General features: G+C 43.0%; 1 protein-coding gene across 7 annotated transcripts; it reads right to left on the bottom strand.

Moving 5' to 3' along the window:
- Positions 1–209: 209 nt before the first annotated feature.
- On the bottom strand, positions 210–21,970 carry exoc7 (exocyst complex component 7). 7 transcript variants are annotated; one of them, XM_078279902.1, is made up of 21 exons: positions 21,749–21,970; positions 21,516–21,581; positions 19,427–19,611; positions 18,967–19,072; positions 18,365–18,587; positions 17,432–17,599; positions 17,089–17,100; positions 13,992–14,084; positions 12,211–12,279; positions 10,953–11,098; positions 9,702–9,854; positions 9,486–9,584; positions 8,360–8,422; positions 8,068–8,134; positions 5,384–5,449; positions 5,171–5,291; positions 3,135–3,230; positions 2,994–3,057; positions 2,375–2,416; positions 2,104–2,237; positions 210–498 (listed from the first exon to the last, which is right to left on the bottom strand). In XM_078279902.1, exons 1-21 carry the CDS (start codon positions 21,824–21,826, stop codon positions 396–398), a joined length of 2,154 nt encoding a protein of 717 aa, XP_078136028.1. In that variant the 5' UTR covers positions 21,827–21,970; the 3' UTR covers positions 210–395. The 7 variants fall into 7 exon arrangements, with proteins under 7 accessions (XP_078136028.1, XP_078136022.1, XP_078136024.1 ...); XM_078279896.1 differs by lacking the exon at positions 12,211–12,279; XM_078279898.1 differs by lacking the exon at positions 13,992–14,084.
- Between the last annotated feature and the right edge of the window lie 159 nt (positions 21,971–22,129).

Below are 22,129 nucleotides of genomic sequence, written 5' to 3'. Positions count from 1 at the left end.
CCTTGGAACTGAAAAACATTTTGCAAAAAATGTCACGTACTTCCTGTAGTCCTCCAGAGTACCCCTAGGGGGACACGTACTCCCTGTAGTCCTCCAGAGTACCCCTAGGGGGACACATACTCCCTGTGTCCTCTGAAGTACCCCTAGGGTGACACGGACCCCCATTTGAGAACCACTGATCTACAAGACGAACTGCGACCCAGGACCGATTCACAGAGTTCCCTTTTATTTGTTTGAAATGCTAAGCTGGAACGGCTAAATTACATAAATACATCATGATGTTATCTTTGTACAAAAGCATTCATCGGACACAGCGAGGGGGCGGCAGTAGTGTGAGGAGAGTGTGAATCAAGTGTTGCGTTTGGAGAGCGTGAGGAACGTGAGTTGGGGTTGGCTCAGGCCGACGTGTCAAACAGCTTTTCGATCATCTCCTCCACCTCCTCCGGCCGATACTTGTGATACTTCTCCGGGTTCTTGGTGAAAGAGATGTTGGCACATCTAGAAAAGAAAAATTGTTCTGTGTGAAAAGGGAATCGGACCAAGAGGGGTTCTGATTGGCTGGCAGGTGTTAAGAGTCGAATTACAGTAATTCAGGCTACATTTACATCGCTACGTTTTGGTTTCTAAGCGGAGTTTTGAGCCAAAAGCGATCTCCGTGCACACAAGTGTTTTTAGCTCCAGTAGAAGAAGAAGAACAACAACAACAACAACAACCCCGCAGATTCCAAACCAAAACGGGTCAGAAGTGTTTCCAAATGTCTCCGGTTTAGGGGCTCGGAAACACCAGAGCAGGGGGAATGAGAGGGGGAAACACCAGAGCAGGGGGAATGAGAGGGGGAAACGCCAGAGCAGGGGGAATGAGAGGGGGAGACGCCAGAGCAGGGGGAATGAGAGGAGGAAACGCCAGAGCAGGGGGAATGAGAGGGGGGAAACACCAGAGCAGGGGGAATGAGAGGGGGAGACGCCAGAGCAGGGGGAACGAGAGGAGGAAACGCCAGAGCAGGGGGAATGAGAGGGGGAAACACCAGAGCAGGGGGAATGAGAGGGGGAGACAACAGAGCAGGGGGAATGAGAGGGTGAAACGCCAGAGCAGGGGGAATGAGAGGGGGAAACGCCAGAGCAGGGGGAATGAGAGGAGGAAACGCCAGAGCAGGGGGGAATGAGAGGGTGAAACGCCAGAGCAGGGGGAATGAGAGGGTGAAACGCCAGAGCAGGGGGGAATGAGAGGGGGAAACGCCAGAGCAGGGGGGAATGAGAGGGGGAAACGCCAGAGCAGGGGGGAATGAGAGGGGGGAAACGCCAGAGCAGGGGGGGGGGAATGAGAGGGGGGAAACGCCAGAGCAGGGGGGAATGAGAGGGGGGAAACGCCAGAGCAGGGGGGAATGAGAGGGGGGAAACAGCCAGAGCAGGGGGGGGGGAATGAGAGGGGTGAAACGCCAGAGCAGGGGGGGGGGAATGAGAGGGGGGAAACGCCAGAGCAGGGGGGAATGAGAGGGTGAAACAGCAGAGCAGGGGGAATGAGAGGGTGAAACGCCAGAGCAGGGGGAATGAGAGGGTGAAACGCCAGAGCAGGGGGAATGAGAGGACGAAACGCCAGAGCAGGGGGAATGAGGAAAGGAAACGCCAGAGCAGGGGGAATGAGAGGGTGAAACGCCAGAGCAGGGGAGAACCGCAAATTAGCTTATAAAGCTAGTCGTCGGGGCAGAGGGTAAAGTAAAAAGAAATCTCTATTTCTATACCACTAACAAGGCTCAAAATAGCACCACACTTCCACGGTAGCATAATGAGGGTCCCTACAGGCAAACAGAAGCATTGAGAACTTTGTAAGTGTACAGACAGTTCATTAAAAAGATAGATTATAAAGAAAGTACCGTTCACGTATACAGGTGGGCGCCATCTTGGGAAAGCAGTCGCGACATGAACGGTATTGTCTTTTTTAATAAACTGTCTGTACGCGTTCTCAATGCTTCGGTTTACATGTAGGGACCCTCATTATGCTACCGTGGAATATCCCAGAGAACGGTCGACTCGGTACACATATGTAATTAACCCCTAGGTTCATTTTTGCGGCGTGTTTCTCCTTTAAGTCCAGACCCCTCTCACCTGAGCAGGAAGGCCCTGTAAGCATCGGACACCACTCTCCTCTGAGCCTGGCGGATGAAGTCTCGCTGCTCTTTGTCTGGGATGGCCCAACCCTTCTGGATCTTACACAACTCCTCCAGCCCGTCGTTAAAACCCTGAGAGGCAGCGAGCGGGGAGAAAAATGGACACATCCGTTTGTTCTTTTACATTCGTGCTACGAACTGCGTGGCTCTGTACGGGATTTGGTTTGTTGGAAGAATTTTTGGTTACGTGAAAGTGATTCGGGGCTCACCTTGAATTTGTCTTTAATCACCTGTCGCTCTTTGTCCTTCAGCTGGAGGAAGGCGAGACCTCGGTTACAGAACGTATACGTAGCAGACACACTCATGACAGAAGGCAAAATGATTCAGAGTTGACACGTTCTATGGATTTTTAACTAGATATTTTTTTAAGACCTTCGGGATTAGACTCTACAGGTGAATAGGGTCAAAACCTTTAACTGACAAAACCCATCAAACGTCTCCAGTTGATTACTGATATTAAGGCAGTTCTATTTTATATCACACGTTTTCTGATATTGTATGTTTAAATAGGCAAATGAGGCATTGTCTTGCTAAATATGTGCTAATTTGCAGGCATTTACAGAACAGAAATGTGGACATTGGATAAAGCCAGGTTCAAAATGTTTTTACACAGGGAATTATGGATAGCTCCATAATCTCCAGCGGTAGCTAGCTAGCTAGCTAGCTTGGTTAAATGTTTCAAAACAAATCTAGTTGTAGTCTTGCAACGTGTGACCCTGAAAGATCCCCAGTCTTTACATGTTATGACAGTCTTTAACGTTAGATGTGAAATGCTTCTGTACCAAAGTTGGTGCTTTTCTCCGAGAATGAAAGACAAAGAATTCTGACCTTTGTGCCGGGTTGGAAGACGGGCATGTTCCTGTCCGCCAGGTGCTCTGTGACTTTCAGCCAGCTGCGACAGAGTTACAACACATTGAGTCATAGTGAGCGGTGGACAGCAGACACGTGGAAAGACTTGTCGGAGTTTACCTGCGCTGGTACATCTGGATCTGTTGCTCGATCAGCTCTCTGTACGAACTCTCAGCTTTCTTCTGAGTCACCGTCACCAGCTGGATCAACTCAGACCTGAACACATCCACAGGGGACACGTTTCAAATGTACCGGACAGATTCACTCACGCAAATTAGATTAGATAGACTTTAAGTGATCCCAAAATGGCAAATATCAGTGCTACAGCAGCAAAATATCAGACGCACTGCACACATACAGAATATACAAGACATAATAAATAGGATAGAATACAACAAACATTCACAAAATGAAGATAAAATAATACAAAGGAAAGAATGTACATTTATAAAGATGTAAGTAAAAACAGTAGCATGGTTTGGTATGCAGTAAGTGGATGTTTTGTGTAATTTGTGGCCTGACATTTCCTGTACAAAAACCCCTGGTCTGGTCCTTTAAAACTTTAAATGTTAGCTAAAACTCATATACATCACAATACTGCACTAAGTGCAACTTGCACAAACATAAGTTTTACTTACATACTATTTAAGTAGTTGTACATTTTATTCCCAACCTGTATACACGTATATATTCCTTCCTTTGTATTTTTTTTTGTCTTCATTTTTTGAATATTTGTTCTTGTATTCAATCCTATTCATTATTCCTTGTATATTTTGTATGTGTGCAATGTGTCTGATAGTGAGATGATAGCACTGACATTTCCCAATTTGGGATCAATAAAGTCTAATATAATAATAATAATAATAATAATAATAATAATAATAATTTATCTCTGCTACAGTTCATCTACACCAGTGGTTCTCAAGCTTTTTTTGGGCCAGCCCCCCTATCCATAATCCAGGTCCCTTACCCCCCCCCCATCAAATAAGATGTAGGCTAGTTGCCTTGAATATTAATGATTAGGCCCCATTATTGTCATGATTATTATTGTTGGTGCCATTGTTATAAAAAATGACGTTAATGTTTGATGGAGACTTTAAAGTTCACAATAAGACTGATACATAATGCTGCAGTACGGAGTTCTTTTAAGATGATACTTTGACGTCCCGTTCCCGTGAAGGCAGCACGGAGCTGACAGAAACACAGAAGAGAAGAAGAAGTGGCGTAAACTGGCAGGTTTTAATGTTGCAGACCACTGGTTTTTGCAAGTAGTTTAAAGTGCTCATATTATGCTCATTTTCAGGTTCATAATTGTATTTAGAGGTTATATCAGAATAGGTTTACATGGTTTAATTTTCAAAAAACACCATATTTTTGCTGTACTGCACATTGCTGCAGCTCCTCTTTTCACCCTGTGTGTTGAGCTCGCTGTTTTAGCTACAGAGTGAGACATCTCACTTCTGTTCCATCTTTGTTGGGAGTTGCACAGTCGCAGTAGCTAGGTAAGGACTACTAGCCAGTCAGAAGCAGAGTATGAGGGCGTATATGAGTATACTAGCTAGAAGCTAGCGCTGCTAGCGGTTAGCTACCTCGTTTCCAATGGCAAAACACTGCTGCAACACTACAGAACTACTTCCATGTCCCTGCTCTGCAGGTATTCCATGCAAAGTTGGAAGTGCGCCCTTGTTTAGAAGAAGTCTCCCGGCTAATCCTGCCTTGTACTGACCGAAGTTGGAGAAACAGCTAGCTGATGTGGTATTAGCTAAAGTGGTTAGCACACACCAAATGTTTCGGCCATTGACGTAAAAAGCCCTGCCGATTTTGAACAGCTCACCCGGAGACTGAAGGCAGGACACATTCAGAAACCGTATCTCACTCAGAACAGCATGGATGGTTTTTTTTCCCAAGTTTGTATGCGTGTGGAAGCACCAGAGACACAAAATAACACCCCAAAAGTGATTTTTTCATAATATGGGCACTTTAAAGTGTAAACTCGTATTGTTGTGAATCGTTGGTGTAAACTCGCCTTAAAACAAACGCCCCCCCAAGGGCACCTCAACGCCCCCCCTTCCAAAATATTGCTTCCAGCTCCCTGCGTCATCCTCTGAACGCCCCCGTTGGGAAGCGCTGATCTACGCGGATGAAGGAAAACTCACTTCTCCAGCGACTTGAGGATGTAGTTGTAGTTGTTGTGCAGAAAAATGGCGCTCAGCGCCAAATCCTCGTACACTTTGGATTTACTGAGCAGGTTCAGCTGCAGGTTCCCCAACACCTTACCTGAGAGGGGAACACCGTGCATTAGTTCCCAAAACAAAACCTTTTGGAACATTTTACAAGAAAGGGAGGTAGTGGTTTCTTCCTTTACTCACATATATAAGAACTGAGGAGCCTTTTGTTGAACTCGGAGGTGTAGCTGCTCGCCGATGAACTCGTCTCTGAAAGAAATACAGAAAGCTGTTAGAAGAGCAGAATCTACTTTACTCAATGGCCCACAATTTAGTGTTTCACAACTACATTTAATCTAACACTTCTTTTATGTTATTCTTTAGATCAAGACTGGGGGCATAATCTACATCTCCACTCAAAGTATTAATTACAGTGGAAGCACTCAGGTTGCCATGGTAGCGTCTAAAACCTGCACTTCAGCACATGCACATCACAAGCATCTCATGAAAACTGACTCCTCTCTCTCCTGTCCTTCGGAATTAATTAGCTGCAATTACAGTTCCCAGAATCAGCACGAACACACTCAGAATCTAACTCATCACGGGGGGCCCGGACGCGGGTCTTTTTGCTTACCTCGGGGGTCTAAAGGTATATTGTAAGTGTCCCCCAGTACTAAAAGGGCCGAGGCAAGGCAGAAGAGAAAGACAAAAGAGGCACAAGTGCAAAAAAAGGGTTAGAAAAGATTTGTTAGTGCAGAGTAAGCCAAGTAAGCAACCAGTCATCAGCCAGGCAGCGAGGGGGTTGACAAGAGTCGGGTAATGAAAGAGGGGGAAAGCAAACAGGAGGGAGCCAGAGACGGATTGACGACCCCCACGTGAGTTGTGATCGGATTAGAAATGTATAAAACAAAATCTAATTCATCTTAAATTAATACATATTTTCTGAAATATTACTGGGATTGATGCAAGGGGACTGAATCTGCTGGCTCCCTCTGAAAAGAAGAGAAAAGCCATCTGATGCGGCACAAAAATACGGAGGGGTGAAGGTGAAAACAAAATCAGTCACAGATACAGAATGAGTCATGAAGGGGGGGGAATGAGGAAAAGCTCTGACAGTTGACAGCTGAATGTTTTATTCAGGGTTTTCTGCAGGTTTTACCAAGTCAAATTTAAGACTTTTAAAGGGTAACTACCGTTTCTTTCAACCTGGACCCTATTTTCCTATGTTTTTGTGTCTAAGGGACTGATGGGAACAACAATCTTTGACATTGGTCCAGTATTAAGCGAGATTAAGAGAGATGTTAGTTAATAGGACAATTGTCCAGCTTGTATTTACCTTCACAAAAGTGCTCGCTTTGCCACTGAATGGCTCAGATTAATATTCTATGTGTCTGACAACATTATGGAAAGGATCCCTTCAGAGATAGACCTTTAAAACCTCTTTAAGACCTTTCTGTTTAACCTGAAACAGCTCTGAAGTCGCTAGCGCTAAACCCACCAGACTCCATTTAAAAAAACAATACTTTTCGCGTGTATAGAGCAAACATATTTTCTCATGTAAATCAGTAAACTATATGTTTATTTCAACCAAAACTTAGAGTTGTGATGGTTGGAAAAGTGGAAAGACGATCCAAAACGGCTTTTCATAGTTTTATTTTATTTCTGTCGACTTTGAATGAAGTGTGTTTACGATGCTAAAATTACTGTTTATTTACATGGAGTCTGGTGGGTTTAGCGAACACAATTTCACGTATGTTTTTATGTTTAAAAAAAAAAAGGATCTTACTCTTTAACAGAAAGGTCGACCTCCTTAGAAATCCTTTCCATAATGTTGTCAGACACTTAGAATATTAATCTGAGCCAGTCAGCGGCAAAACAAGCACTTTTGTGAAGGTAAATGTCCAGGTTAAAGTTAAAGCTAAATTTCCAGCTTTGAATACGTGATGTTAGCAGGGTTTCCCCCAGTGTATTGCAAGCCTGGTGGGCCACCAGGCCAAAGCCACTGGGAATTTAGTTTTAATATATTTTCAAGACTTTTTTTTCCCCAACTATGGTTACAGTACGGGGCGGCTTGGTTGGAAAGGCAGAAGTAATCATAGTTTCAAAACTCGAGTTAGCTTTTAGTACAGACATAATGTAGGGCCCTACGGAGTCTGTCTTTAACCCTCGTATCGTCACGACAACCATGCACTTGTTGTCCTCTGGTTTGGTTTGCCTGTTTACGAAGCATAAAGTAGCCCATACATTATCACCCAATTCTGTGTTACATCCTCTTAGCCAACTTCATAACTTATTACCATTAGTTGTAAACTTATTTTTGGAATTTATGGACAATAAACCTCATTTACAAGAAACAATGCCTCATTTCTGAGTAATATAAGCAGAAATTATGAATTATCTTGAGTAATAGGTAAGATCAGAGGAGCGTACTGTATGTTTACGGATTATCACAGATTTTCACCATGAAAGTAGTGATCATCAATTAGTGTATGGAAACATCCATGTTATTTTGGAGAAATTTGGTTGAAAGACACCCGTATTTCTGATACAGAAACTTTGAAAGCAGGTCAAATTTGACCCGAGGACAACATGAGGGTCAAGCTTCTTTTTTTTTCTTTTTCTCAATTTTAGCAAATTCGTCACAGAAACTATTGGGCTCTACATTAGCCATCAGTATGTGACTGGCCCCAGTCGGGCTCTCGTCGGAAATAAAAGACACGTGCCACCAGGCTAAACTACTTTTCTGGGGGAGACCCTGATAGTTTAGATCACAGACATGTGATGAGGACCACTGCTGATGTTAGCACTAAAACGGGAAACGGTATCTAAGCGGCCGAGCGGGGCGGTGGTGGGAGGCGGGAGATAACGGCGGCTAACGGCTGTTGAACCTTGTGAGGCCAGCATGGCTCCGGCTGTCTCGTGGAAGTCCAGCAGCTGCTGCAGGAACAGGATGGCCTGCGGGGGGGGGGGAGAGAGGGAGAGAGAGAGAGAGGTCAAGGTAAGCTTCACCTCGGCTTATTCATTAAACTCAGTGCAGTTAGCCGTTCCCATGGAGACCAGCAGGATCCCCAGAGACGGACAAGCAGCGAGGTGCTTGTGGAAACAAGGTGTTGAGTTTGAATAAGCAGAGAGAGCAAATAAATCCAGCCGTGTTACGTGGGTAAGTGAGCGTTGGCTTACGTTGCTGGTCAGCTCGTGGACCGTTCCATCCTTGGGCATGTTGTACTCTTTATCAGGATCATTCTGTGGTTCAACAAGAGACAATTCAGCAAATATCTACTCACTCAGCAGGGGGTATGTGTCCCCCCCCCCCCCACCCCAATGTTTAGAAGAGGTAGATTAGTCCCCCCTTAAAAAAATATCAAAGACTCAAAGACCCACTCAGCACTTTATGGTCCACCTGACTTCTAACTAGTAGCCTGATTATGAGATTGTAACTGGACTTTTTATGCCATATTTATTTAATTTTGTTTGATTGTTTTATTTAACTAATACTACTGTACTTTTTGTCTGCTCAGCTTGTACATTTTTCACATTCCTCCACAGACCAGGATAACTTGAGCTTTGACTGAAATGTTATTTCACTATCTGACCTTCTCGTCTTATTTGTCTTCTGTAAACTGTACCATATACCACATGAGCTGTTTGTCATATTTGCAAATAAAAAATTGTAATTACAAAAAGACCTACTCCGCAAAAGGAGGTAAAAAAAATAACCGTTCAGGGGGGCTCAAAACACACACGGAAAACAAGAAGTGTGTGTACTTGTGCTGCAGTGGGGGGGGGTTAAACAACACAACAGGATTAGGAAAAATTAGGATGTGATTTCGCTGGCTTGGACCCCTAATTGATAATAATAAAAAGATAAATAAAAGAAATAAACGTTAATAAAAGGAAATTGATGCAGAGCACTCATCAAATTCCCCAGAATGCAGGATGTTGTACTCTGTCAGGATTATTCTGCGGTTAAACAAGGAGAGACTTCAGCAAATATCTACTGAATGAATGATCTGATCTGATTGGTGACGGTCGAATCACAATTATTTTGCTCAACGTTGAAATGACGATTATTAAACACGACTACTCACTGTCTTTTGGAAAGATGTTTCAAAAACCGTGAAAAAGTCAATAAGACAAATCAACAGTGAAAACACCTTAAACTGTGATATTTCCCTTAATGCTTTCCCCGTTTGAACACACAACACAAAGTACTTGTTTATCTGCAAAACACAATGGTCAAAATAATTGTTTTTTTTCTACTCCTTTTTTGTAATCATTAAGCGCTGAAATCATAATCGCGTCTTGCCTTGATGCTGTCGGCAAACTCCTCCAGAGCTTTGGCTCCAATAGTCTCCATCGAGGTGATGAGAGTCGGCAGCTTGTTCTTGGTGCTTGCTGCCGTTCCCTGCGCACAAAGTGACATGTATTTAACCCTTATTAAATAAATGATTATTGGTGTACAGCATGTTACTCCTACAAAAGAGCCTGCTGTGCAAAACCATGAGACTAAACTGATGAAGACCTGCAGCGTGGTGTCAAACTCAGACTTGTTCATCTTCAGGTGTCTGAGGATGGGGAAGATGGTGAGCACGGCCGAGTAGTCGTGACGCATTATGGCTCTGCGAGCTGCAGACACGATGTTGTCTCCCTCCAGCATCAGGTTGTCCAGCGCCTCCTGCGGACGGATGAGGGAAACGGGAAGCAGATCACGCATAATGGCACTGATGATGATGGCTACCCATATACCCCCACACGACCACTCTGCTCCCTGGGTACGCAATATCCACATTGATGTATTTGGTCGAAAATATCATGATATTTGATTTTTTTCAGGGTATCGCTGTTTTGTTGTATGGTGTCATAGCAACAACAACTACTCGCAGCGCTGACTGATTATTTCTGGTTCAAAAACCACTCCAGCTGAGTGGAGGAGGGGGCAGTTGGAGCATGCGCAGATGCTTAACCCGATCATACCCCGGTTAAGGTGTATACATGCAGGAATCCCCCGGTTACTGAAGGAGTTCTCTACCTCTATTAATTATGAATTTTGAGAACTCAGATTTTAACCGGGGTAAGGGGTTTACATGGCGTTTGAGAAATCGGGTATCGCCTTAACCCGAATATAATCGTTTTTTAAACTGCATGTAAATGACATCACTGAGAGAGTGTTAATTATGTTTTCCTCAGAGAACTTCTGCTGTAAATCGTACAAAATATGGAAAATAAGTAGAGCTGGGCAATATATCGATATTATATCGATATCGTGATATGAGACTAGAGATCGTCTTAGATTTTGGATATCATAATATGACATAAGTCATCTTTTCCTGGTTTTAAAGGCTGCATTACAGTAAAGTGATGTCATTTTCTGAACTTACCAGACTGTTGTAACTGTTCTATTATTTGTCTTTACCCACTTAGTCATTATATCCACATTACTGATGATTATTTATCAAAAATCTCAGTGTAAATATGTTGTGAAATCACCAATAGTCAACACTACAATATCGTTGCGGTATTGATATCGAGGTATTTGTTAAAAAATATCGTGATATTTGATTTTCTCCATGTCGCCCAGCCCTAAGTAGACACCATTAAAATAAGACAGCATTTTTTATATTGTGTGTTTTTGATACATTTGGAGTTTTAGGGAAGAAAAACCAAGTGACTTCAGAATCCCTGAGGCTGATTTCTGATTAAATCCTTCCACGTGGACTCAATGAGTGTTCAATATTGTTCACATTCTAAAAGATTTCCCTCGTCTCTCTCTGACCTGGATGAGGGAGTCGAAGGTCTTCTTCTGGTGGTGCTCGGGGATGATTTCCGCCAGGAGGACGTACTCGCTCTGGGCCAACTTGACGAAGGCGGTGATGCAGTGGATGTAGGAGTCGATCTCGATGTCCAGAACATCATCTTTCCCTGAGAGGTAGACGAGGAAAGAGCCAGTCAGCCAGTGGACGACAAAGGATTTGCACACAAGACAAGACATGGGATCTGGTGCTGTGGCTGGTAGCGATCAAGCAGTTACGGAGTGTGTTTATATTCACATGAAGGTGTTAATGCTGCAGGCTGTGACTGTACTTGTTTGGTGAAAGAAAAATGTATTAAAAGCTGTAGTAGGGTGAGACTTCTGTTTTATGTCTTATCAGCCTGTGTTGTAAGTAGGGCTGGGTATCCTTCAAAAATGTTCGATACCGTGACTTCGATACCGGTTCCTGAACTATACTTTTAGTATAGTATACTTTATAAATATTTTTGTCCCCCCCCCCGATACCAATTTTATAAAATCCATTAACAAAAAAAAATAATTATTATTTATGATTCAGCTCCTACTACGTGAGCCCCGTCACTGTAACGTAGTTTTTCCTGCGCGTCTCTACGACGTGTAACATTAGACAGCCAATCACAGACATCATTCGATCTTGGTAGAGGAATGCTGCGTGCTGATTGGCTCACAGACGCTGATGAGATTTACTTCTCAGGTATTGAAGTTTGTTATTGAATGACGAGGCGTTTGAGATACTCGATACTAGAGTTGGTCCGATCCTATTCTTTCCTGATACCGATACCTGAACTTGTACCGATCTGATACCAGCGTGTCCTATATTTGATTATGTTTTAACAGCTGTATACTGCTATCCCTGTATGGATGTGATATGGTGTCTATCTTTGTTGTTCGGCCTGGCTCAGGTTAAACTTTTGGTGAAACATGAACAAACCCAAACAATATGCCATAGAACTTGCTTTTATGATCCAGTTTGTCAGTCGTAATGGAAAAAGGACATTAATGAACTACTTTTGTAGATTTTCTTCAGGGATAAACTACGTGGCATCGGATCGGTGCATAAACTCAGGTACTCTCCGATATCGATATCAGCATTTTAGGCGGTATCGGAGGCTTTTCCGATACTGGTATCGGTATTGATACTAAGGAGTCGATTCGGTCGGTGCCGTAAAAGTTTTGAATTCGGTACCCAGCCCTAGTTGTTGGTAATGTTCCTTCTCTTTCCCAACATGTCCGTGGCACTCACCTGCGGCGGCCCCGTGCTTCTCGGTCAGGGCGTCAGACGGGTGTTTGACCCGCAAGTCATGATCGTAACCTGGTGGGTAGGGTGGGGCAGCAGGTACACAAGCCTAGTCAAACCACTGGGGTCCTTACTAGGCCCAGAGGGGGACAGGGGGTGCAAACCTGAACCTGGAACATCTGTACCGACCACCACCAAGCACCCAGCAGGGGTAGGAGAGAAGCAGGGGACACCCACTGAAGTCAACTGGAGGGGCCGCAAGTGCCCGGAGGTTTGTTTTTTGTGTGTGTGTGTGTGTGTGTGTGCGTGTGAGACCCATCTAAGTTAGTCAGTGTGTGTTTCAACTACATTAGAGCTTTAAGAAAAAGAAAGTCACAACAGCTTTTGATTCATCGCAGCTCTTAAAAAAGGTTACTTCCATCCTTTCACACTTTGACACTGTTAAACATGACAAAACAAATGCACAGACTTTTTCTGTCATCTGCCTTATCGACTTCTACCTTCCTACGTTTCCCAGAATGTAGTCCACTTAACCCCTCACAGGATATTTGCGTGTAGCAGACGTGGGTGTATAATAAAATAAAACCATGTGGCTCTTCTAGACTTTCCAAATGTTATCGGAGCGAACGGATCAAATTCTGATAGTGAAACGAGTCATTTTGTGGGGGTTGTGACACTCGAATAAATGTATCCACTGATTTACAGACGTCTCTTTCGCCATGTTAGTCTGTGGGGAAAAGTCTTTGTGGGGCAGAGGGCATCAAGTGACGGACAAGGGAGTTGTTTGGCCGCAATGTCAAAATGGCTTCAAAGCCCAGTGCACTTTCTGTAGGCCTGGTAGCAGAGGGGGGGGGGGGGGGGCGCGATCACGGACGGCTTGTATCATGTGGACGCACTGACAGTTTTGTTGTCATTACTTAGAATTCCACATGGGGGCGACAGAATCTACGCACTATAGCTTTAAACTGATATAAGCTGAGTTACTTTATTGGCTCCCAAAGGCCAAAATTGTCTTGGATTTAAGTCCAATAGTCAATTACTTAAACGGCAGAAAGTTAACAAACTGTTTTGACAATCAATACTTTATATCATTAATCAATAAAACATTGGAATATATGAATAATAATATGAATATGTGATTTTTTTTGGGGGTGGTTTACCATGCAGGCTCTAAAAAAATAAATTAAAAAAAAACGCCTGGGTAGCTCACCTGGCAGAGCACGCGCCCATATATAGAGGTTTACTCCGCGACGCAGCGGCCGCGGGTTTGACTCCGACCTGTGGCCCTTTGCTGCATGTCATCCCCCCCTTTCATGTCTCCATCTGTCCTGTATAAATAAAGGCCTACAACGCCTGTTGAGCTCTTGATTCTGGGAAAAACACTCATCATTAATGTTAAAGATCATGATGTTGCTGTGATGTCTACATTTGGCTCGTTATCCATGGAAATGAGAAAAATACAAAACCACAGCGATCCAGAAATATACATATTTACCAGTGAGAAGCGTTTTAGGATGAATGGGTTTGCTTTTAATCATTTAAATATACGTTTGGCCTCGGGTAGGGCTACAAGACAAATTGGTCATCTGCCTTTCCCAGGATTTATCAGATATAATTTATGCTTCATCTAACATCTGCATGATCTGAAAGCTGTTGTGACAGCTGTGAGGAGATTTGTGTGTGCCTGTTGCTCTGGATGAGACACAACATGGGAGGCACAACATAACGAGGTTCACTGTGAGCAAGGAGGGAGAGAAGACACCGAAGAGAAGACTGAGGTGCGTTACCTTCCAAAGGAGTGAGGTTAGAGCCCCCCTTTTTCCCATCCAGCCCATGCTGTGAGTACTGTTTCAGAAGGTTCTGAGCCTTGCGAATGGTCCCTGGTCCCATAAACACAGAGACAGAGTCCAGAGGAGGAGGAGGAGGAGGGGGGGCAGCGAGGTCCAGACAGCCAAGAAACAAGGAGGAAGAAGAAGAAAAAGAAAGGGAGAGCTAGGAAGTGAGTGATGAAACCCAGACACCACCACCGAGACAGGCAGCAGAGGTTTGTATGACGACAGAGCGCATCGCGTCATACTCTGAAAGCCACGCCCACCAGAGAGGAGAAAATAACTCTCAGCTCTCCATGGACTTGTTTTGCGTAAAGGTTACCTCCTCATCAATTCCGTCTGCTAGCAAACAACGGAAAAATACTTTAAAGCTGCTGTGTGTGGTGATACCTTCCTCTTTCTCTGTGTCGGCGTTCTAACCTCCGGTGGATTTGTGAGGACTATGGTTAACTGCTCCTCAGATCTCTGCAGGGTAAATCCAGACAGCTAGCTAGACTATCTGTCCAATCGGAGTTTTCTGTTACACGACTAAAACTACTTTTGAACGTACACGTTCCACCAAAACAAGTTCCTTCCCGAGGCTATTTTGCAGCGGCACCGCCTGGCGCTTAGCACCGTCCCCAGACGATTGCGATTGGTTTAAAGAAATGCCAATAAACCAGAGCATGTTTTTCTCCCATCCCAGAATGCTGTGTGGACTAGCCAGACCAACCTCCGCAGCGCTGTGGAGGAAGTTCTGGCAATGTGAGACTAGTTTGAGGCTAACTATATGCCTGTAAGTTAAGCTAACACACGTTGCGTCGGACATAACGTTAGCTTAGTGTCTTCACATTCTTCCTGTTGGTTCCTCACGTCTGTATCCACTTTTGCCTTCATAAAAGCTCTTTTTTTTTTTAGGTTGGCAGCTTATAAAAACTTCAGTTAGGAGTTCTTTACATTGTTGGTAGTGAATATCACCAGACAGCTTTTAGGCATTTTTCTGTTTGCTTGCTAGCACACTAAATAGATGAGGAGGCACCTTCACGCAATACAAGTCAATGGAGAGCGGAGAGTTGGTCTGGTGGGGTGGGGTGGGGGGGCGGGGCACAGCCTAGCACCATAGCTACACAACAGGATGACCAGGTGAGAGACAGAGCGACTACAGCTACGTCATGAAAACACAGCAGACTCAGACACACAGTGCCCAGGGTCATGTAAGAGCAGAATATACAGGTTAGGTCATCACAATTAATACAATTAACAGTCATATCCAGCATTAATAACACTAATATTACCAGAACAATCTGTTACACGGTTTAGACAGACAAACATCTACAGTACATTCACAGGATTAAATCACACTGTCGTAGTTTGGTTAGTGAGTGAGTAAGCATGGAGCACACTTAAAGCTGCATTCATTGACTTTAAAAAAAAACATTCGAGACAGAAACCCCCCAAAAAGCTGAAAATCACTGACTTATTATCACTGCTGTAATGGCTAGTGTTTTAGCAATCAATTGAAATAAAAAAAAATTCTTGTTTCATAATTTTAACAGTGAAAACTGATTGGTGCCTGAGGAACGGGAATATCAGCTGTTACACACACACACACACACACCCCCTCTACGGCCTTTAGTTTCATGGTGGCAGTGTCGGCCCAGAGCTGTAGTGATATATTATGTCACCACATCATGATATCTGGGCGTGACAGTGTTTAAAAAAAGCTGAACATTACAGGCATCATACAAGTAAATGCACAGATGTACCTAATAAAATGGACACTGGGTGCATTGATATTGTGTAGAGCTGAAACTATTAGTCGATTAATCAAAGAAACTAACCTGCAGCTATTTTGGATGATCCAGTCATCTTGTTTTACCTTGGAACGTGTTCTTTGTTGGGTTGCTCATCGTTTAGCTTCTGTGCTGCATCTTGTTTTGTGCCAAGTTCTGCTCTGCTCGTGTTGTCTCTTTCTTTCTTGTTTATTTGTATTTTAAAAAGCTCTTTAAAAACATCGAGGCCAGGGAACTACAGATGAAATACATTTTAACATGTTTTCATAAAACACATTCATTTCCTAATTGCAATTTTCTAACAATGTATAAATAAGTTACATAAATTACTGACAAGCTTTATAATTATACATTACACCTTTTGACAGGCAAAATGCATCCAACCCACGTACACTAACCCACGTCATGCGTTTTATTCTTTTGCTCTGTCCCCTTCTAATTTTCCAGATTCTGAAAAGTGAATTATCTTTTGGTTTCTTCTACGATTGTTAACTTCAATATCTTTCAAAACAAGACAACTGAAGTCATCACCTTGGACTTTGGGAGACATTTTTCAGACTTGTCTGACATTTCTTTAGTTTAAACAATCAATCAAGAAGTTAAAGATGAACTAGTAATACAAATCATCGCTATAGTTGTTACTTAAAATTGAACTACACCGTGGTGGGAGATATGAGATATGATCCATGTGGCAATAAACACTTCGCGAAAGACACAGTGATTCTTTCGTATTAGCTGAAAGAATATCAGTAGAAAACTGCACTTTAAAATATAACTTTCATTCTTGTTTTAGTGGTTCCTTTTATATTTAATTCAATGTTCGATTTGTTCAATAAATGAATGTTGGAAATGATTTCCTTTCATTTGTTTTAAATTCAACAAGCAGTTTGTTGTATTTGAGCAGAATACTGAAAGCAGCAGAACTGAGTACACTTTAATATCCGTTTATTATTGCAAGTATTATCGTTATTGCATATTTTCCTCATTTCGTGGAGCCCTACTGCCAGTAAAGCTGAGGCGTTTGAAAACTAAAAAATACTTTCAATTCATTCCATGTTTTTCGGTCTCTTTACTCGTACCGTCGCTGCAGTTTGCGGCCGAGCGTTAACCACAGTGAAACTAGAGGCCAACATCTATACAGAAAATAAACTACGACATCTCTCCGGAGAACAAATACACTCCTGCTTCTCGCCGCTAAAACACACACTCGTGCACGAAAATGAAATGTGGCGTCAGATGGACAGGAAGCAAGCACGAGGCACACGCTAAAGCTTTCTGTTTACCTGGGATGTAGACTGTCATCACAACATGGGGATTATAAAAGAGGGAGAGGAGGAAGGATTAGTTTGCTGTTAAACCACAGGGAGTAGGATCATTACAGCCACATGGTGGAGGATACTTGAAACGGAATCATGTGGCTGGATGGAACTCTAATCAAACAGACTCAATGTAGAGACGATGTCCGTGTGCTGAAAGGTGCTGCTACAATTTAATAAATCAACATTAGTATGCAGAATCATGCTTGTTTTGTTAAGACTAATCTATGAAAGAGGGCTTGAGTGTGATTACAGACTGAAGAGTGAAGTGAGAACGGATTTTTCGTCTGAGAAGGCGTCTGTTGCTGACCTGGTCTCTTGGGAGCCTTTTTGGTGGGCGTGTCCTTGCGTTTGGTCGGGACGGCGGGCGAGTACAGGATCCCGGAGGAGGCGCTGTTCTTGCGGAAGTGATCCTTCAGGCCTTTAATGGAGCGATCCAGCTGGTTGGACCGGATCTGGAAGTAGACGTTCATGAAATCTGCAAGGGGGGGGGGAAGCAGTGTTCAGTATAAAGCTGGCCTGGTACACCCTGTAGTAGGGCTGCACGATATGTGGAAATTATCTAATTGCAATTATTCTGACTGATATTGCGATTGCGATATGAGTCACGATATTGGAGGGAGTGATCATTTTTGTATCATTCTCATTTTCATTGAAAAATATTAAAATCTAAAAAAATTAAAATTATTATAGTGTGATTTTTGTAAAGATCTGTACCAAACAAAGATGTCTTCCTTTAGTCTGTAGGATACGATTTGTAGGCCGCGACGTCTCTGCAGCACCACAATACTATGGTTTGACACATATTTAGCCTTTGACAAAAATGGGGCCCCGCCTGCCATATTGTGTGGAGCTGATAGGCTTAATTAGCTTTGGCAACGGCTTCAATGGAAGGGACGTTCATTAATATCAAAAAGCTTCACTATAGCTTTAAACCACATGGTAGGATAATTATGTTGGTTGTATTTATTGACTTACTCTATGGTGTGTTCTTTGTCTTGTTTTATTTTTGATATGCATATATTTGTGTATTAGTATGTATCAGTATGTATTAGAGTTACACGTTTCCCTGTTTGTTGTATTGCTTGTTTTATGTTGTAGAGTAATTATATAATTACGTTTTTTTCTTTGTTTTTTAACTTGGGACTCTGAATAAGCCTTTAAGGCTTCCTTCCTCTTTTCTATTGTATGTACTTTAAATCTTTGTTTGTGCAAATGAACTAAACTAAATACAAAGCCGTACCCTGGTTGCGTCCGTACTCCACCAGCCAGCCGGCGATGCAGATGATGTCTTGGAGCACGGCTTCGGGCAGGTGTTCCAGCACCACGTCCTCCTGGACCTCCAGCTCTTCGTCCACAGTGATGGCGTCCAGGATGAGGATGGGCGGGACGGGTTTGCTGTAGCGCGTCAGGAGGCTGCGGAACTCCGCCTCCAGCAGCTCTTTGCCCTTCTCGAAGCGCGCTTTCTGCACAAAAGCGACAACATTTGACCGGGAATTTCGGTTTTCTTACACATCAAAAAGGTTTTACACCCACAGTGCCTTTCATAGAGAAAGATCAGTCAATAAACTGGGTGTTCATAATGGAGAACTGTGCAAATGATTTCATTTACGCTATTTTTTTATTTTTTTTTTGCACCCAGCAACTTCTTCATGGTTACCTTTTCAACAATGACAAAATATTCCAAAATTATTATAATAACCACACTGTTCCCAATGATTTAAGTGTGTAACTATGAGGATGTAATGCAAGTTGTGTGTTTGAAACCGAGAAAAGAAATCATTTTGTAACAAAACCTGAAGGAATAGTTAAGAGACAACATAAATATGAAGATAAGCGTCGTACCACTGTGTTGAGCTCGGGGCTGTCGGGGTTGTTATCTTGAAAATATTCCACAGCTTTCTGAATCTTTGCTATACACGCAAGATACTCATCCAGTCTGCCTGTCGGCCTGAAACAGAGAGATCCAACATTAGAATACATCCAGTAGTTATTTAAGTTATTTATTATCTGCTCTAGCTTTTCCAACGTTTTAGACAGATATTAAGATAAGAACGGTCTGAAATGATGTGAAAAAGACGCAAAACAACCCCAAAGGAAACAAAGATGAACAAAAAGAGACAACACAACTACAGAGACAAAAATCACACAAAAAAAACCCGCAACATTTTCTTGAGGAAGGATGCCTAAACCCCTCGCCAGATAGACACACCTGAGTCTTCCACAAAGGGAAACACTTGCATCCAACCCGTTTAAAATCCATCACCTCTACCTAAAAAAGTGCAGGTTGTGGTCATTGTCTCACCCCTCTCTGATGATCCGGTCCGTGTCTTTGGCCACGTGGTAGTAGCTGATGACGTGATCCATGCAGGACAGAGTCTTGTCCACGTTCTCCTGCAGCCGCTGCAGGTTCTCCGTCTGTTTGTGGACGGGGATGATGGAGTTCTCCAGCTGCATCAGGCGACTCTCGAACGACGACAAGATGGAGACCTTTCAGGGATGAGAGGGACGTCATCAGCACGTAATGAATTAAAGTGCTCATATTATGCTAATGTACAGGTTCATAATTGTATTTAGAGGTTATATCAGAATAGGTTTACATGATTTAATTTTCAAAAAACACCATATTTTTGTTGTACTGCACATTGCTGCAGCTCCTCTTTTCACCCTGTGTGTTGAGCTCTCTGTTTTAGCTACAGAGTGAGACATCTCACTTCTGTCCCATCTTTGTTGGGAGTCACACATGTGCAGTAGCTAGGTAAGGACTACTAGCCAGTCAGAAGCAGAGTATGAGGGCGTGCCCTGACAGTACCTAGGTAAGGACTACTAGCCAGTCAGAAGCAGAGCATGAGGGCGTGCCCTGACAGTACCTAGGTAAGGACTACTAGCCAGTCAGAAGCAGAGTATGAGGGCATGCCCTGACAGTACCTAGGTAAGGACTACTAGCCAGTCAGAAGCAGAGTATGAGGGCATGCCCTGACAGTACCTAGGTAAGGACTACTAGCCAGTCAGAAGCAGAGTATGAGGGCGTGCCCTGACAGTAGCTAGGTAAGGACTACTAGCCAGTCAGAAGCAGAGTATGAGGGCATGCCCTGACAGTAGCTAGGTAAAGACTACTAGCCAGTCAGAAGCAGAGTATGAGGGCGTGCCCTGACAGTACCTAGGTAAGGACTACTAGCCAGTCAGAAGCAGAGTATGAGGGCGTGCCATGCTGGCAGGTAGGCGAGCATTATACCGTGTGTTCCAAAGTGACCACGTTTGTCTCTGAAGTAAAGGCTGGACTACAATAGAGCTGTTTGGAGCAGTTTGTGAACAGTGTTTTCTGTTGGAGATGGTAAGTCCCTTTGGGGGGGGACTTTGGGCTTTTTCACTTTGTAAACCTATAACATGCACAAAAAGATATATAACACAATAAAGGAAAGGGAAAAAGCCAAAAAGCACAATATGAGCACTTTAAGGTAGATGTTACAGAAATTAAGAACAGCAGTAGAATATAAAAACAGAAATAGAAATACAATACAGCAACCAAATGTGTTAAAACATGACTGTACATTTACAGCCTGTTACATGCTTTTTTTATTTATTCCTTTTGCACAATAACTAGAATGTATTGGCATTTTACAGAACTAAAATCAAATCAATCAAAATATTGTGCTTTAGGAAATGCTGAAAAGTCAAACTGGCCTTTTAATCATGAATACTAGTAACATAATATTTAACCTTTGAAGGAATAGTTCAGATGTTTAGGGAAATACATAGGCAGATTTATGTCATGTTTGTTCCTGTAATACATTTCTTGTATTTACTGTATGTGTGTGAGTGAGAATGTGTGTATGTCCTTGTAACTTGCTGCTGTAAAACATTCATTTCCCAGTTTGGGATTAATAAAGTCCATCTATCCATCTATTGTACTTAAGTAAGGTTTTGAATGCAGGAGTTTTACTTGTAGTGGAGTATTTTCACAGTTTGGTATTAGTTAGTATTAGTATTTACTACTGGGACCTTGAATTTCCCTTGGGGATCAATAAAGTATCTATCTATCTATCTATCTATCTATCTATCTATCTATCCTTTCACTGCAGTGAAGGATCTGAATACTCCTACTATACTTAAGACTGGACTGGATGTGAATGAAGGGGTGGTCATTCTGAGGGGGTCAGCTCTATGGTCCCAAGGCGCTATGCTCCCACATTTCTAAGACTTTTCTTAAAATTAGGCCCTATGTTCCCACATTTCTAGGACATTTTCAAAATTAGGTCCCTTCTATTTAAGCCCTATCCGCCCACAACATGTTTTAGGGCGGGGACCATTGGGCTGTGGGAACATAGGAACACTCCCATTCTGAGTGAAGGAACAATGAAACCCTGGTGTGTGTTTGTGTGTTCTGGTCGTACCATGCCCTTGGTGAGCTGATCACTCTTCTCCATGTTTTCTCGGATGAATGACAGCGTTTCTTGCTCCTGTCGTCACATCAGACACATCACACAGAAAAGCAATGACTCGTGAGAAGTGACACGATGTGTCAAAATAACAATTTAAACGAGCAAGTTCAAACAGTTTGATAAACATTGCACCAAAGGGCTCGTTTGTGATGCTTCCTGCCTCTCGAGCCATTAACGTTACTGACCTGCTTCAGTTTCTCCTCTATCTCCCGCTTCCTGGCGGACGCATCCTCGGTAGGAACCATCCTGGAGGTAATTCCCATCACAGGACGGCCACCAGGCGATTAAACCCGATATACAGGTCGATTTAGGGCTTTAAAATGACAAACAACGATGACCCAAAGCTACTGTTGTGGATAGCTAAATGCAACGATGTCAAGTTAGGCAGGCTTAGGCTAAAAGACGCACTTTCCCGGTTACATTTTCAAAATAAAAAAAGTTGTCGAGTATAAGCGCTAAAAAAAAAAAAAAAAAACTACCTACCAGGACACGTTCAAGAAGTTTCTTTTTCAACATATACGATACTACAACGTCAAATTTCAGTTGTTTTTCTTTAAAACGTTATC

This window comes from Sander vitreus, chromosome 21, assembly GCF_031162955.1.
Source record: "Sander vitreus isolate 19-12246 chromosome 21, sanVit1, whole genome shotgun sequence".
NCBI classification, from domain to species: Eukaryota; Metazoa; Chordata; class Actinopteri; order Perciformes; family Percidae; genus Sander; species Sander vitreus.
The sequence above is the reverse complement of the archived record's forward strand: the minus strand, read 5'-3'. Positions and strand labels throughout refer to the sequence as shown.